Consider the following 17,288-nt stretch of genomic DNA (forward strand, 5'->3'; position numbering starts at 1 on the left):
ACCGACGCAGCATCTCTTGAAGACTGCTCCCTGGTGGAGATTGCCCCAGCTTTTCCAGCCAAGGCATCGATACTGGTGAGTTTTCCTTTACAAATAACCTTTTGAATATTAGAATCATCTTTGTTACCATCTTCATATTGTTCAACCTTACACGGTGTCACTGAATTCCTCCACTTGAAAAAAAAAAGGCACCCAGTGACATTCATTAATGCTCGCTGATCGTTTACAGAGATGAAACAGTGGACGCTGGCATAGTGAGTGGAAGGAGGTGCACTGCAGCAATGGTAACAACACTGTGAAAGCCAAGTGGCATTCCAGACAGCCATGCAGAATGTTACGAGCAGGGCATGCGGGCTCTTGTTCTTGACCGGTGAGCTGAGGGTTTGGTTGATCAAACGGTCAAATACTGTTATACATATCTGTTGTGTTTGTCATAGAAATAATTAGGAGGCATTACTTTCAGAGCAACTTCTGCAGTATAAGGAGGACATGAGACTAATACACCTATAAAATGCTCAACCTAACTGCCCATTCAAAAACTATTCTGCGTGCAACAGATGTGGGTGAGGGGCTTAGTGCAGAGAAGATAAGCTAATCGGATACAGTATTGTTGCACAGTAAACCAAGTAAACCAACTTGACCAGTCCATACACTCTGGGGGCTTAGAACAGAGAAGTCCAAAATACATAAAGGCCGATTAATGTTAGAAAACATTTACCTTTCCATTTAAAGGTACCGGTGACCATGAAAATTACGCCCTTCTGTGTGTAAGATAACTGTAGGTAGCGAAGAAAAACAGACCACCATCCTCTGTCACTGCAGGACTGTCCAAACAGGCCACGTGGTTGGATGAGAGTTTGGAAGTGGGAGCGAAAAGCATTTTTTCTTCAACGCTTTTCTGCTGTGACAGAGGAGGTTGCGCTGATGTCAGATGCGGGCCGAATGGAGAAGGATTCCAAGCAACAGGGAACTAGAATGTTATATACTGTAGTGTCACTGGACACACAGCGATTTACAACAGACCCAAACCTTCCTGGGAAGGAAAACACTCTCTTGGGAAGAGGAAGGCAGAAGCAACATAAGTAAAAACCAAAAAGAACCAGAGATTCACCACAGCCCACCCCGATACCCACCTCTACTTTTTCTACTACTTGCTTTCCGAAGGAGCAGACTTTGGTGGAACAGGTGATTGTCATGTTTTCTGAGCTCTCGTACTGACTGGTGACTCCATAAAATGCTCCTGTATCATCTTGAATGTTGCAGTTTAAGTCAGCCTGTTGCGGAAAAAGCAAAAGATGCCGCAGATGTTATTTTTCATTTGATAACCTCGGAAGTATAAACTGAAGTTCACACTGCGCTGGTTTTCGAAATAGGGGAGGGAAAAGGGAGTGCGGTAGTGACTACGATGGCAGTGGACAATATCAAAGAAAGAACCTGCATAAATCATTGAAGTAGAAACCTTCGGGAAGCAGCAATTTCTTCAAACTAAACAACAAAAGAGAGGACGGTATTTCTCTTAGCTACAGGTGACCTTTCTTGTCTGGCAAAGAGAGGAAGTCCTTTTCCTTTCCTTAAACAATGAAATCGCTGCTACAAAGGAAGATGGCTGTGCAACTTGGGAATCGATCTCTAATAAACTCTGTCAAGCCATATGGCCCCAATTCAGAGAGCTGTTTAACTTCACTGAGCTGCATGACGCAGTTCACAGGCTTCACGTTATCAGTGCGCTTACTGAGCCGTGCCTATTGGACCAATAAAATAGTACCGAAAGTATTTGATTTCTTTCAGTATTTCGCTACGGCCTGAATAACGACCCAGCTGCCTCTCACATCTAGAGCCAGAGACTGAGACGTGCAGGATCAAGTGAGGAACAGCATTCCCTTTAATTATTTATGTCCGAGTCTTGTGCACAGCGTGATTCATTTGGTTACAAAGCAAGAGCACTGGTCGCATGCTGAATCCCGCCTCCCCAGGCCTGCAACAGAACTGAAGCTTTGCCGCCGCTGTGCTCTTCGTCATCACGAAATCATTTTCACAAAGCCTTCAACCTGAAAGAGCACTAAGATGGACAAAGGCAGAGACCAGAGATATCCGCAGCTGGATCTGTTGATTCAGGTATTAGCGCTGCTGACATCTTTGGTGCCTGAGGAGAGAGTGGGCAGGGTTTTCTTTTTATGTGGAAACAGCCCATCAGCTACTGCGGCACAACCTTTAGGAAATCACAAGAGCTTACAGCTGCCCCGAAACGAGCATATTTGGTCACAGAAATATTCTTCTGCAGCAGTTTCACTTACAACTCTAGCCTGGCTTGTTCCTACTGCTTTTCATTGCTAAAACAGAAATAATACAAAACTGGAGACCTTTAATAAATGTGTTTATTTACTGGCCATCGTGGAGCATTTATAATTCTGCCTTCGCTGCATTTCAGGCTGTTTGTAACTGCTATTTAATGTTTAACTAGGCAACAGCTCATTAATTCTACTTAGTGTCTACAATCCATATTTGTGGCACAACCTTCTGAGGCAATATGCTGATAATAGCAATTCTGAGATGCTCTGTGGTACGGAGAAGACGTGGGTCTAATATTATTTCAGGCTAGCTTTGGTAAATTACTCAGCGGAGAAGTCTCTGGAGGCTTACACGCTGTAACACAAACAGCCTTATAGTCACATCTTTTGCATAACAGAAAGAAATCCTATCACCATTACACCTTGTTTCTCGAACATGTGTCGCACGAGGTCAGCAGTCAGCGTTTAACGTACAGCTAACGCAGGACTCGCAGCGCTCTGCCATACATTGACCTGAGCTAATGGCAAATAAGCATTTTGTCATTGCAGCTGGTTTGCAGTTACATCTAAATATGAAGAACTGCAGCAGCCATCGACCACCTCACAGCTGCTCTGCAGGAATTCCTGAAGAGTAAGTGTTTCTGAGAAAAGGATTATACTGCTGTGACATATCCCCTTGTCTTAAAAAGTAATTATTTCGGTTGCTCCTGCAATTACAGTTTTACCACACGATGTTTTTTCTTTCCCTTTAAGGTATCAGAAATAAATTTAGAAATTGTAAACAAAATGCTCCTCACAATTTTACGTTGTCAAAAGGAATAACTGCATAGACCTTACATTGCAAGCAGCCATAACAACTACTAACAGGGGCTACAAAATAACTTTTCATCTGTTTCTATCTTACTTTGAAGCCCACCAAAAGAAAACAAAACAAAAAACAAACAAACAAACAAAAAAACAACCAAAAAAACACTTGACATTTAACCTGGAAAGCAACACAGGGCCATCTGGCACACTGTTGATCACTCCCACAGTGCTTCCAGCTCTGGCTGAAATCACCAGCGGTCCTGTAGACACCAAAAATAGACACCGAGGCTCTGAAGCTTGAATGAGGAACACTTGAAATTATCACTCGACTGTCGTGATTTACTCCTGCACAATCACAACACTGTTGGAAAAAAAAAAATAAAAAACCCAAACCAGACACAAATTATCTGTATTTGTCCTCTGGTTAGGGAGTCTCGCATGCAAAGGAAGTGTTTCCAATGGGAAGATGCCTCTTCCTTTTAAACAGCAGTTTTGATGTTTAACAAGCTACCAACTGCTGAAGCTTTAAGACTCCTTCAAAAAGTGTAACACCACCATGAAAACATTTAAGAGTTGCCACCAGTGAATAGTCCTGAACGTAAACCTTCTCGTGACAGAATTCTCTCTATTCTCACCTACTAAAGACATCCTGCCCTTCAGCACGGGTTCAAATTTTTTCCCTAGAGGATGCGCACGCGAGCACTATGAAGGCGCAGGTACGGTTGCACAGAAGGGTGTGTCACTTCAAGTAGTCTTAGCATGGAAAATAAATCAGATTCCAGATGACTTTGTCGATCTTCATTACCTTTCTATCCTACTTTTCGAGAGAAGGGAAGATGGCCACCGGTAAAATACAAAGCTTTTAAATTATAAGAACTACTCACAAAGGACTTTTTAAATATGGCTTCCAGAGAAAGCGGTCCATTTACTCACATAATGGACACGTGAAGATGCATCCCTCAGACCAAAGCAACAGACGCCTGCTGTGGCTATGACAGTTGCAGATGTCATTCTGAGAGGGAGAACAGCCACGTGCTACCCCTATGCGCTCAGGTTTAGCAGGCTCCTCGCTAAAATACTGACTCCAGTTTTTGCGTCCGCATTTTAGAAAGGATGTAGGAAAATTGGAAAAGGTTCAGAAAAGAGTTACAAGAATGATTTCAGGTCTGGAAAACATCCTTTGTAGTGAATGACTAATGAAACTCCATCTACTTAGTTTTTCCAAGAGAAGTTTTTCCACGACTTTGTCATAGCCTACAAGTTGCTACATGGGGAAGAGTCTTCTGACAGATTAAATCTTGCATGAAAGGACATTAAAAGACAAAAAGCTGAAGCTACACAAAAGCTAAATGAAATACAAGGCAGATGCCGATATCCCTGATGGTGGTAAAATGCTCAAAAAATTATGAAATATGGTACAGTTGCCGTTTCTTAGGAATTTTTTAACGGGCCCACACACCTAACTGACGTGGAAGCTTAGCCCAAGTTGGCCTGTTGTCTGCATGCAGAAATTACTGCCCGTCTTACACACAGGAGAGGCAAGACTAGATAAATGTAATAATACCCAAACTGGCATCTATAACTTAACCTCAGTTTTCCTTCTTAACATTTTATTTTTCAGTGTGCCTGCAGCCTCTCCTGAGAACCAGCTTGGTCTCCTCATTCCCTTGGTGCTCACCATCTCGGTTCTCGTGCATTTTAGATGTAAGGTTGCAAGGCTTCCTGGGCTGTAAACCATCTTTCCCTTCTGTGCAGCTTCCAGTGCAGCTATGCCCCGATACCTGGCTGCAGGGATTTGTGGTTTGTGAGCACATACAGATAAATAACGTTCAGAATGGAGGGACGATCCCACGTAATGAACAAGAGTTCAGTTACTCGTTGAAAAATTCTCATTTAAATAATAATTTAAAATATGAGATCAATAGAATTTGTGAGAAAAAGAAAACCCAATAATTAAAAACCATAAATGTAGTCGGCTTCTGGGTGGTTTTGATTGTTTGTTTGTTTTTCAGTGTGGCCATTTTCAAAAGTAAAACTCATCTAGATTATTTCTAAGATCAGAGCTCTATATTAGCTGAATGCATCGGGCGGCAAAAGTTCACAGCTTTCCGGTACCTTTTGGACATGGCTGTTTAAGAACGGTATTAATTCATTTATGCAACGTAGCTTGTCAAAGGGCAGCACTGAAAATGTTACGCATTAAGAGCACTGAGTGTTTCACATGCTGGCTGGAGATGCCTCTGCCAGCGTGCCAGAGCAAGAACCAAAACAGAGCTAGCTGCAACCGACAGAAAGCGGAAAAACATTAGAAAACAACAGCAAAATACTTCCTATCCACCTCCCGAGCGCTCTCAGACTGTGTTAAAGGCAGGCGCGCAGACTGCCTGTTTAATAATAACAGCTCTGGCTAACAAAAAAGCAACTCCAGAAAAAAATACAGAGTTTGAATTCTTTCTGCTGAGTAGAGGGAAAACAGCACCTATTGGAAACAGTGAGATGTGAAGAGGGCCAGAATAATTTACGCTGGCATTCGGTAGTTAACATTAAGCACAGAAGGTCATCTGTTAACGACATACAGGTTTGAGCGGCTGCTGACTGCAGGGAGGTGTGTTACTCATATGACCACATCGTGCCTCCCCTCCTCCTCTCCAAAGGCTGATCAAAGAGCAGAGATTCCAAATTGTGAAGCAATTTTTTCCAAGGGGAGCATCTGGGGTGCTGGCACGTTTCAGCGTGCGTTATGCTGCAGCTCAGGAATTGCGTCCAGGTCTGCCACATGGTTGGGCTCATGTTGGACACACAGACCGAGCTGCTGGGCTCCCCAGCTGCTCGGCCCTTCCGCTCATTATCCAGGCTCAAGCGCTAATGCCCTCGCATCAATTGCTGACGGGGTCCTCCACGAGCACAACGAGAGCTCCCTGCACCGATGGGGTTGTGATGCTGAAAAGAAAATGGATGTCTGCTTTCCTCCATATCTAATTCGTTTGGCATACATTTGCATGCTGGCCATAGCACCGTTCACGTTACAACTCCCATTTGTGAGCCACAGACCATTTGCCGGTCAAAGTTGGCGAGTGTGCATGCGTGCGCTTGTGTGGATGGAGGGAAATCCAAGGTTGTGCGAAACAAACTGCATGTAGAAATAGCGAGAAGAAAGAACAAACACAACAGGCAGCAGCCACAATTGTGTGTGTGGACGAAGGGCACAAAGAATGGCTGCACCTTTTAAGACTGCTGGAGGCGCATGGGGACACATTCAGGAGGGGGTGGGAGGCAACCACAGGCGCAAGCCATTTCTGAACACTGATTACATGGGTAAATTGTTTGTTCCACTGTATCACAAAGAGAAGGAGCATTATTTTTCATGCCACAGCTGTTTTGAATAAGAATAGGAATAAACTTAGCCATCCTCCTCATGTTACTTACCGCTAATTATGGCATATATTTACATCTATAAAACAGTGAAATTTGGGGGACATAATTTAATGCCCCTTTATTGTGTAGATCCCTTTATTCCATACCGCATTTGAATTTCAAAAATGTTTAGGACTTCAAAGCATCTTTAAAAGCTTGCCCTAATTATAATATGCATGACTTTCGACGACTCCTAGTTTGCATTGCAGATTCCTGCAAATAGAGGCATTCGTTTCAAACATCAATTAATATCATCCACACATCTTCAGATGAGCTCGAGTTTTTCAGAGTTTCACTGGGCTCTAACCTAAGCTTCCCTCAGTTTGAAGAATAGTTCGAGCTCTTGCAAATACTTAAAATATTACGTCAGTTGCTCAGAATGGTGGAAAGCCTGAAAGTGCAATATTAATTTATATCAGCTGCCTTTTTTCACGTGTCTCTACTTTGAAAATGTTCCTCTGCCTTTTAGTTATATTTGTTTCTCATGTCTACGCCCAGAGCTGCAGAAATCAGTTTAGTCTCGGCAGAGAGCACCTGTCAGTGTCAAGACACACAAAATCCACGGCCGCGGCACCGGAAGTTGTGCTCACACTGGCACCGAGGATCCCAGCAGAGGCACGGAGCCCGCTGCGTGAGCCCTGCGGGCAACAGAAGTCGTGCAGTCAGACAGCAGGGCAAAATGCGAGAGAGTAACAATCATCTAAAACAGAAGACGAATTTAATCTTGACTGCAACGTACAGGTATGCACTGATGAATTAGTGTTAAAAGCTCTCAGTAAAAAGTGGCTACCGGATCAGCTAGTGCTGGATAACACTAGTTATAGACTCCAATTAAGTCCCACAGCAGTTCCTGTGCCGGTGGAGATGCACGTGACAAAATAATAGCGGAGTCGGACTGAAGGTGCTTGTTGCTGGAGACGCGTATCGTGAACTTTGTGCGAGAGAAAATGGAGAGCTGTGGACAGAGCACTGGGGGCTGAGAAGGCAGGGCCAGCGATCATGCTTTAAGAAGCATTTCAGGATAACGCTGGAGGCGTATGTACAGCATTTACTTTTGCAGGAGGCCCAGGTGTATTATTTAGTGTTAGATAATTCATGAATAGTGGCAGATAAGCATTTTAAACAATTAGAAAACTATGTGAGTAGAACTTTCGCCAATAAAAGAATCTAACAGGGGCAACGTATGTTATCTCAGCTTTCAGATATGCTGATGACAATTACAAAGATCAGAAAACTTGGGGGTTTTTCCACAAGTCATCGTAACACCTTAAACAAAAACCAGGCAAAGAGCACGTTGACTTAAGATTAGATGACACAGATCATACCTGCTTATCTTACACTGATCGGGATCATTTCGCTTCTGACAATGACAGTGTGAACAGAAAGGCTGTGCACTCACCCTGCATGCAGGCAAAGGTTCCGCTAAACTCTCTGAATTCCTTGCCAGTTTTCTAGATTACTTTCCCACTTACTTAAGAACATTTACTTTTGTTTTCATTTTATATCCCTGTAATCTCCAGTTTCATATCACTGTCATATCACACAAACTTCCCATGTTATATTGTCGGTGTGTTGTTCCTTATTTACTCACTGCACTGAGTGCATAATATAGTAAGTACAAGTCCAACTAATTCCCAGTGACTGCCTGGCACAAGCAGAACATTCAATGCAATCAAGGTACAAGAAAAAAAGACCTAGGAACTGCTGAGCAGGGTGGTGGGCTTGGTCATTTGGGTGACGTAAATGGAGAAATTTCCTCCTTTCACACCTCCTGCAGGTAGGTAGGAAAAGGCCTTAAAGTGCGACATCCAGATGTGTCACCAGGACTGAGGCCAGAAGCCTTCCCATTCCCAGCATCAGGCTGTACCTCACAGGAGATACAATCAGAGCGAACCATTAAGCCTCCGCACAGCAAAACAATTTGGCTTCATACTTAATACATGTAATGCTTTGCAACGTCAACTCCAAAGTTACCAAATGTCTTCTTGCAAGATCTCAGACCCTCCCCTCCCACTCTGTAATCAAACCTTATTAATTCTATCATGGGAAAAACTGAAAGGCAACCGTGCTGCCGAGAACCCTCGAGAAGAGCTACGTGGGGAAAGAGCAAGAGGAATATTCTTCCCAGCTACCAGAGTTAAGCTACTTTGTGCCTCGGTCATTTCTCAGCGCGAACGTTCCTTTCTGGTCTCCCTGTTTCCCATCCTTCTTTTGCACACTAGATTTAATGTCTAAACAAAACATCCTCTCTGTCACCTCCAGGGACAGGCTGACCTTTCTTTAAATCTGTTTACAGGCTCACCATCCCTTCTGGCATCACATCCGCACCTTTGCTTTCACACTTCCACAAGCAACAACATCCAACCGCTTTCCTGCGCCGGTTTCCCTTGACTCTTTTCACTGATAGTCCTCGGTTCTCTTTTCCTGAGCCCCCTTGCAGTGCTTTCCCACCTGTGTTATTTACCCAGTACAACTCTGTATTCCTCTTTTACTCACATTAAAACCAAAACCCACCGAAGCCCAGACTGTTACTGAACACTGGCTTACACCGACAAGCAAACCGTCAGTGGCTAAAAAATAGCAATAAAGGGAGAAGACAACAAAAACGATGGCAAGTGAGAAACAGCTAATCAAAGGGAGAGGGGAAATACTGTGAATAAGCAATGAACAGAACCTGGGAGAAGTTGAACTTTTCAGAGTAGGAGGTGGTAGTGGACGAGATGCAGACAACGGATACTGCTTCAGAAGTGGATACTGAATTTAAAAGAAAGGACAAGAATACAGAATTTAATCTATTTTAACATTAATAAACTGGAAATTACAATCAGGGTCCAAAGGACTGTCAACAACCTTTTTCGGATACAAACTGGTAACAGATTTCTGTTTCAGAACAGTTTCTAAAGGCTCCCCTCCAAAATGGCAAATGTCTTTTTTTTTTTTTTTTTTTTTTTTTTCCCAGAAGAAATGTCACATTGGGGTGAAAGAAATTAAATGAAAGACAGTGAGCTGACAGTTTAGGATCTAATTCTCACGACTCACCACAGCCATCTTCTGTTTTTCTTATATATATGTTTCTAGCTGTGGGGGCACTGGTGTGAAGTCTACTCCTAGAAGAGCATTCACCATCAGGCTTGCTATACCCGAATGCTGCCCCCGGCACCCTCCCTCTGCCTTTGCACGCCCAATGAGAAAGAAAATCCACTGGCCTATTTTAAGGCCATGGCTTAGGAAGGCATTCCCATCACTTTCTTAATATATAACTCAGCAGGATGTTTAGCACTGTGCGTTTTTTAATCTCTACATTACACAAAATTGTATTAAAAGACTGTGAAGTTGGAAGGCACCGTGAGGTTAGGAAATGCTGGACTGAAGTTTCCCACACATCCTTACTGCTGAACTGCATCATGGAGTCTTTACTTACGTGACTGCACACTCGCCCACTGAGCAGCTACACAATATTTTTCATTATTGTCATTATTCGCTGTGTCAAAGTCCCTGCCTCCCGCACGCTACTCAGAACCTGTGCTGAACTTTAGAATTGTTAAAATTCTCATAATGGTATACATATATTTTTTAAAAATAGACACCAGTGAGTTTGATTTCTTTACGATGACCCAAGGTAAAGGGACAGCATCACTGTGATGCCGTGAAACTGATTTAAGAGGGTTAAAGCTGAGCAATGCTTGTAGGAGATCGACCATAGAAAGCTGGTACGCTGAACTTATTGGCCACGAGTACAACACTGACCTGAATGATACAAGGAAGTTCTCCACTGGTTTTAGATACATCTTTGAGCATTCAGCCCTCCTGAAAATCAATTTCCACACGGAGAAGCAACGTACTGCACATCGGTGAATACAGCACCGGTCTTTGCTGCTTCCATGCCCGATGTAGTCTAAGGCTTACAACCATAGAATCAATTGAGTTGAAAGAAACCCCTGAAGGCCCTCAAGTCCAACTGCCCTGTGATGAGAGGACATCCACAGCTAGATCAGGCTGGTCATTCTCATGCAACTGAGAACAGACAGGTGGGGTGAGGTTCACTGTGCCAGTGGCTTTCGCAAGTATTTTATTGAGCAAAGTGGGTTGGTGAGATGATGGGCCTCAGTTCAAGCCCAAGTTTTGCAAGGAAACGAACTCAGTGGTTATAGACAATAATTCCAACTGCTGTCTCTCTGCCGCCATATTTCTTTTGTCCTTACGCTTGTCCTGCTCCCAGCTCTCACACAGGCATCTCTGCTGTGTGCTGTCATCCTACAATCCCCCGCAGACTCCTTACCCCAGATGCTCCCGCTTCCCACTCCTTATCCCTTTTTAACTCTACGCTCTCACCTGCCTTTTGCAGGCTCCCGGTTTCTGGTGTCTTGCAGCTTCCAGTTCACCGCTACCACCTGCTTCTGGACTCTGCTCAGCCGGCCCTCAAACACTCAGTTTGTAGCTCCCATTTCTAGTTTTAAGCTCCATAATTTTCTCCATGTATTTCTCCTGTGCTGCAGCACAGCTCCCACTCAGTGGTTTCTCTCTTCTGCACCCAGATCTGCGAGAAGAGTCTCCCTCATTCTCAGTTCCCATATTTGGTGCCACAGAAACTATTGGCAGCACGTGAAGTCTAGGGTACGTACAGATTGGACAGTATTTCAGATCACAAAGACAAACTTCAACAGAGAAAGACCAATACCATAAGCAGTGCTTCCAGATCCACCTTTTCTAATGTCAGCACCAAACCTCTCCACTCTGTAATTAGTCCCTGAATGTGCCCCTTTCACTGAGGCTTTAAAAAACAAAATCTGTTATGAAGAAGAGCCTATCACAAACAAACAACAAACTGATGCAAAGGAAAAGTGTAAGCATAAATAAGGTCTGTCCTATTGAGATTTGGTGATCCTTTCAGATGAACAAATGCAACAAATTAGGTCTGGTATATCAGTGAAATTTACTAAAACTAGACCAATATATTTTGCAACATCTCAGCTTTCCATTCAAATTCTGATTTCATTCCTGCCTGAAACGAGCAGAGACATAGAATTTTTGGAGCAGAGTCCCACAGCTTGCTAACAAACAGGCAAGGGGGAAGCGGATGCACTCTAGCAATCAAAACACATGTTAAGAAAAACCCTGTAACTCTCACAAGCTCAGAACCGGCCCAAAGTATGCTTGAACCAAGTCCTTCGTGGTCCTATTTGCTAAGTGCAGACTGATCCTGGTATTATGCGCATTTGACAAGAGTTCTACATCAGAAACAGTAAAAGCAGTCTCTATTTCATTGCTTCGCTGCTTGTTCTCAGACCACTAGATGGCAGTTCCCCATTTACAAACAAGTGCTCACTCACCTGTTTGCTCCTGTTCAGCAGCTGTGTCGAGCGCAGCTGAGGCACGCATCTGCCCCCGCATGTCATCTGCGACACAGACTTGTGGAGCTACCAACGAGAGTGGCTCTGGGACAGCACCCTACCAGAAGGATACACAGCTTATCTACGCTCTTAGACAAGAGAAGACACCTCCACGTGCACCCCGAAGCTAAGCACTAAACAAAGGCCAAGCTGCCAAGAAAGGCTCTCGGTGTCAAGGTCTTACTCACCCAGAATTTTACGAGGAAGAAAGCGTTCTGGGGCCCCTTCCCAAACAGCTCCTTTAGACCGCCCTTCTTTTCAGGAAATTTGTCATAAATCTGACGAATGTCCACCGATTCAAGCAACGGGTCGCTGTAAGAATGGTTTGCGTGTCCAATGTGTACGAAGAGGTGTTTATTGTACTGCAAAAAAGAAACAGGAAAATCAGCGCTGTACAAAAAGAACAGAGGTTTATTAGGCCACAGGTCTGCGTGTGTTCCTGCCGAGGGAAGCGCGCTTTGATGGACTCAATGACTCGCACGTTACTCCTGGGACTCTGATTTTCTGCAGTATGCTTTCCATGAAGAACTTCAGTGATTGTGAAATAGCCCCTAGTGAGCAAGGGTCAGCTTCAAAACCCCACGGCCCTTCTGCACGCCACCAAACATGGCCATCTTCCAGGGAATAATTTACAATGAAAGACCGAATGGCAGCAAGGTGCTGAAGAGCCCACTGCAGGGCATAATCAGATGAATATGCACTGGAGGAAAGCCTCTTTCTGCGGCTTTGAGCCATGCTTTTTAACGACCCAAGTCCTTCAAACCCAGATTTCTGCTACCGTCCCAACAGCCTGCACCTACACACTTCTTGCTTGTCTACTGAGAAGAAACAATGACAAAACTCAACCTATAGCATACACTAACAGCACTTAAATAGGAGTTTCTTTAAATCTTGGGATGACAATCGCAAGAAGGCCAAACACTCACCGTTGCTGATACTGTATGAGCAGAACTCGCCATACACCCTCCAGTGTTTTGACCTAAGTACTAAAAGAAGCCAACCTTCACCTAGGGAGCCCTAGGGAGTGAGTGCCACAGACCACTCTCTGCGCCAAAATATGCACTCTGCTTCCATTTCCCCATTTCTTAACCTCATCTCCCTGCAACTCATCGCTCACCTCCTCAGGCCAGGAGAGCCCAAGACAGCTCCCACTCAGACCAATGTGCTCTTTTGGGTGCTAGCAGCATCACGCAAGCAGACTGAAGGAGCTGCAGAGCAGTGAGATTAAAACTGATTTTAAACACGCAGGTCACAAAAGATTTTTCTAACTCAATTAAAGCAAAACTGATATGCTGTCAATGAACATACTTGAAAACTCTGTCATATCCAACAGATGCTGTATATACGGGGCAATTCCCAATTGGTAAGCACAAATAAATTATTTAAAACTCCAAAGCAGACCTCATTTAGGCTATTTTGTTTACAACATACCTGCTGAACGAACAAATTGAAATGACAAATCTAAATTAATTGCACATCCTCTCATAGCCTTCCTTCAGTGTGAGCGGGGCCTTTCCTAGCAGATGCCCAAGGCTCTGGGGACAAGGAAACGGACTGGCAACATTTCTGTACTTAGGAAATTGTAATCTCTTTGACAACCTTCAAGCACAGTGCAATCTGAATTCAGAATCAGGGAACACTTACCTGTTTGTGGTAAAAAGCATAACGGTAAAATCTATGCTTTTTACAGAGTCAGGTGGTCCCTCTCGTGAAAGAAAAAATGGAAAGTGTAACAGCATGCAAAGGTGTTTGCACATGCAAGTCTTGAACTCAGTGTATCAGACACATGAGCACCATTTGCATGGATTTTCCTTGCAGGCTTCCCTCAAAATAATGCCGTCTCAGTTTCCCTTATGCACAGAGAACTTGCCCAGTGTGTCCCGGAGAGTCAGAGATGGTCTGAATAAGCAGTTTCCACCATAGAAACACACATGGCAGAGAAATAAACGTATGGATGAGAGCTAAATGTGTGTGTGCAGGAGGGAGCGTGCCCTGGTTAGCTTCACAAGTTGATCATTTACACAAGGACCCAGGAAATCATTGGTCTGGCTGGTAAACACGAGAGGTTATCACAGCAGTGTCTGCAGTCAGAGGCAGCATTTTACTTTGCTCAGTAGTGGAAAAAGTGAACTTAGGAAACCCTTCAGCTTGGAAAAAAAAAACCAAAAAACCAAGAAAAGCAAACTAATATGAGAAGGAACCACGTCTCCAGTTTCTATTTTTTGACACACATTAAGCTGGCAGCACTGTGACTGAACGACAAAAAGCCAGACTGGATGTTTTTTGCTTCCTACAGAATAACTTTGATCAAAACCTTTGCTTAGGACACTGAACCAAAAGGCCATGGTGTCCCACGCCTCAGGGCTCCAGAAGCATGCTCCTGTTGCTCTTCTAGGCTAGCGGGAGCAACATGTAGGCACAGGGGTGTGGGATGAGTCACCTAACATGGCTGCTGATGGACGCCCTGTTTGACCAAGGCACAGGGAGAGCACTTCAGCCTTCCATGAGAAACAAAGCCAAAACATTCCTCCCTTCCCTGCAAACTTAATCTGCCCAGGAGAGCTCTCCCTGGGGATGGGCACTTCTGCTCTCTCTCACTCAGAATAAGGGCTGGCGCAGCAAAACTTGCTCAGTATCTAAATGTCAATAAAAGAAATCCTGTGTAGAGGAACACGGAACAGTCTTGAGAAGTCTTTATGCTGTTTAAATACAAAAGCAGAGCTGAAGGCAGCTGTAAAGCTACCACAGTTGTCTGCTGAGCTCGCCAAAGTACCAGATGCTGCTGCAGCAACATTTCTGTGCGGGTACAGTGGGACAGATGGTATGACATCACCTGACAACATTCCTAGGACGGAAATGTTTATTTTGACATTGCAATGTGTGATTATTTTCTCCTTCTGTTGCTGCAATTCCTATAGTAAGTACAGTCATTACTAACCTAATTAAATGTGGCACATTTCTACAAACTAATGAACGATACTGTATTAGGAGCAGGGCAAAAGGGTACTGAAATGTCCCTGTAGTTCTCATACATACTTCACAGTGGGAATCTGTGTGTAAATAGAAGCAAAGAGGCTAAGCTGCATGCCTATATTTACCAGCCCATTATGTCTGAAAAGCTTAAAAATGTCCTCAGTATCATCAGAATCCACCACTGTCTCAGACTCCCTATTCCAGTCATGGAGGCACATCAGGTGTGGAGAAATTTGCTCATGCCACAGCATCGGAAGGGTTTGCATCCAGCAGCGAGGCAGCAATGTGCTTCAGCTGCTGTCAACCGCCATAGGTCAGATCCTGTGTTTTCTGAGGATAAAAACTCCATAAAAATGCACAAAGAATGTTTGCAGCTACTCTGTCTGCAGCGTCTGCATTACACAACATGCCCTGGAGATGGCTGCCTCTTACTGAGCTCCCTTCCTTAAAAAATTCCAACTATCCAAAGAATGCAGTAAAGCCATGAAATATGACTGTTGTCAAATAATACCACGAGAAAAATTATAATCCACTTAGGAATTTAAAAGAACCGAGACAAATTGCCGGTGGCAGAGATTTAGCTGGAGTAGAACAAAGACGAATTACCTCCACTTGTTCTATCCACCAGTGCGTGTATCTGTAACACCTCCTCCCCAGTTCTGCACTTATACACCAAGGCAACAGCCAGCCCTGTCTGTGAAACAGAAGTTTTGCGGGCAGCTGAGCAGGATGTAGCCTAAGGACAGCAGCTCTCTGAGGCTGAAAGGAGAGGTACCGGTGCTGCTCAAGTGCCGGGCCCCGTGCATCGATCCTGGTCTGCCCCGTCTCAAAGCCCATGGCCTGCACAGCACTGCACTACTGAAGGAGGGGGCCAGGCAATGCAGACTGATTAGAAAGCAGTCAATGTGCTGCTGTCACCCGCAGCCTGCCCTCCACAGTGATGCTGTCTCGCTCTATCTTGTACATCTGACACTCTTTAATTTCCTGCTGGTGTAAGAAAGTCACTCGCTCTGCCAACAGTTCTCATTTCTACCAAAACACCGGTAAGCGGATATTTAATCGCCACTGCTGCTGTCCTCCACTGAAGCAGACTGGGACTTGTATTTATAATGCTCTCATCCTATAACCGGAGACTTCACCAAGTCCCGCTGTTGGGGATTTTAGCACTTTCATGACCATCCCATGCTCATGTGTTATGACACAATGCACAGTCTCTCCTGTTTCTTGAGGACCTCCACCCATCAGCTTCCTGTCTGTCTCTGCTCAGGGTTCAATCAGGAATGAGCCCTAAGAAAAGTCCTTAGACAGCTTTCTAGTTGCAGAAATAGAGAGGCAGGAGCTGAGCAGGGCAGAACCCTGCTGGGGAGGCAGCACAGCCCCCAGCCCGACACAGTACTGCTGCCCAGCACTTCACACGCTCTGCCACAGGCGTCCCAGTGTGCAGCCGGGACTTGCTGGCGGGCAAAGCGCTCACAGATCATCTGCTTTCCTGCAGCACTGCAGATGCAGCCTCCTATTCTGGCCTGCTTGATCCGAGACCCCACGGTCCCAGATCCACAAGTGCTGAGAGCTCAGATGGGAAAATTACAGCTGAATATAGGAAGCTCTCAATAATGCTCAGTATTTGGAAAAATCAGGCTCGTGACAAAACAAAGTGGACCCTCAAAATCAGAGGCCCATTCATTCTTTTGCACCTGAACTTCTTGGTTTGTCAGATGTCAGCAAGAGTGCCCGTCAATTTCAGAGACGACTGCACCGATACATCTGTGAAATGCAGATGGAGGAAATTGTTAATTCTCTTGGGAGGAGAGTTTAGATATTGCTCAGCAAGCACGGCACAGGGCCACGCATTTCAACAACAGAAGAAAACAAACTGCTGAATAGCAGCTCATCAAAGAAGGGCCGCTGCATCATCACAGAATGAGGGAGGAGAAAAGGAGCACGTGAGCGCATAATGACATGATACCCGAGGACAAACATGTTATGGAGATGGAGGTGTGCTGCACCGCACCGCACAGCCCTTCCATCTTCTAAACTTGGACTCCACAACGTTCGTCCAAGTGTGCCTTTGCTTCCTCTTTCTTTCACAGTGATGCTAACTGAGGACTTCGCTATGGCCAAAATGCTGAGCTGCTTTCTGTACACTTTATGGGGAATCAAGAAAGGACAAACAATGCCTTTAATGATGGAGATTGTTCAAAGGTAGACGGTTTCTTTTGAAAAGACCTCACTGATTTTTCATCACTTAGGTGGTTTGATTAACTTAGGTGGATTTTACTGCATCTGACTAATGATGGTGGGCTGCTTTTACAGCCCTCTCGCAACTGCTTTCACTTTCTGCTTCTCAGGCATATTTCTCTCCGGGCTCACAAAGCCCCTTTACAACAACAATAAAACCTGAATGAAAACATCAAGA

At 44.5% G+C, this 17,288-nt stretch overlaps 1 protein-coding gene across 12 annotated transcripts in view; it reads right to left on the bottom strand.

The window, feature by feature from the left end:
* Window positions 1–17,288, bottom strand: part of TEAD1 (TEA domain transcription factor 1) — a 140,486-nt gene that overhangs the window by 8,078 nt on the left and 115,120 nt on the right. For all 12 annotated transcript variants that reach the window (XM_015863965.2, XM_015863971.2, XM_015863970.2 and 9 more), the window contains 2 exons: window positions 12,088–12,261; window positions 1,134–1,274 (listed from right to left, as the gene is read on the bottom strand). In XM_015863965.2, the coding sequence (XP_015719451.1) occupies window positions 1,134–1,274; window positions 12,088–12,261 (315 nt within the window). The remainder of the gene's footprint in view (window positions 1–1,133; window positions 1,275–12,087; window positions 12,262–17,288) is intronic.

The sequence above is a fragment of the Coturnix japonica genome, chromosome 5 (assembly GCF_001577835.2).
Source record: "Coturnix japonica isolate 7356 chromosome 5, Coturnix japonica 2.1, whole genome shotgun sequence".
Classification (NCBI taxonomy): domain Eukaryota; kingdom Metazoa; phylum Chordata; class Aves; order Galliformes; family Phasianidae; genus Coturnix; species Coturnix japonica.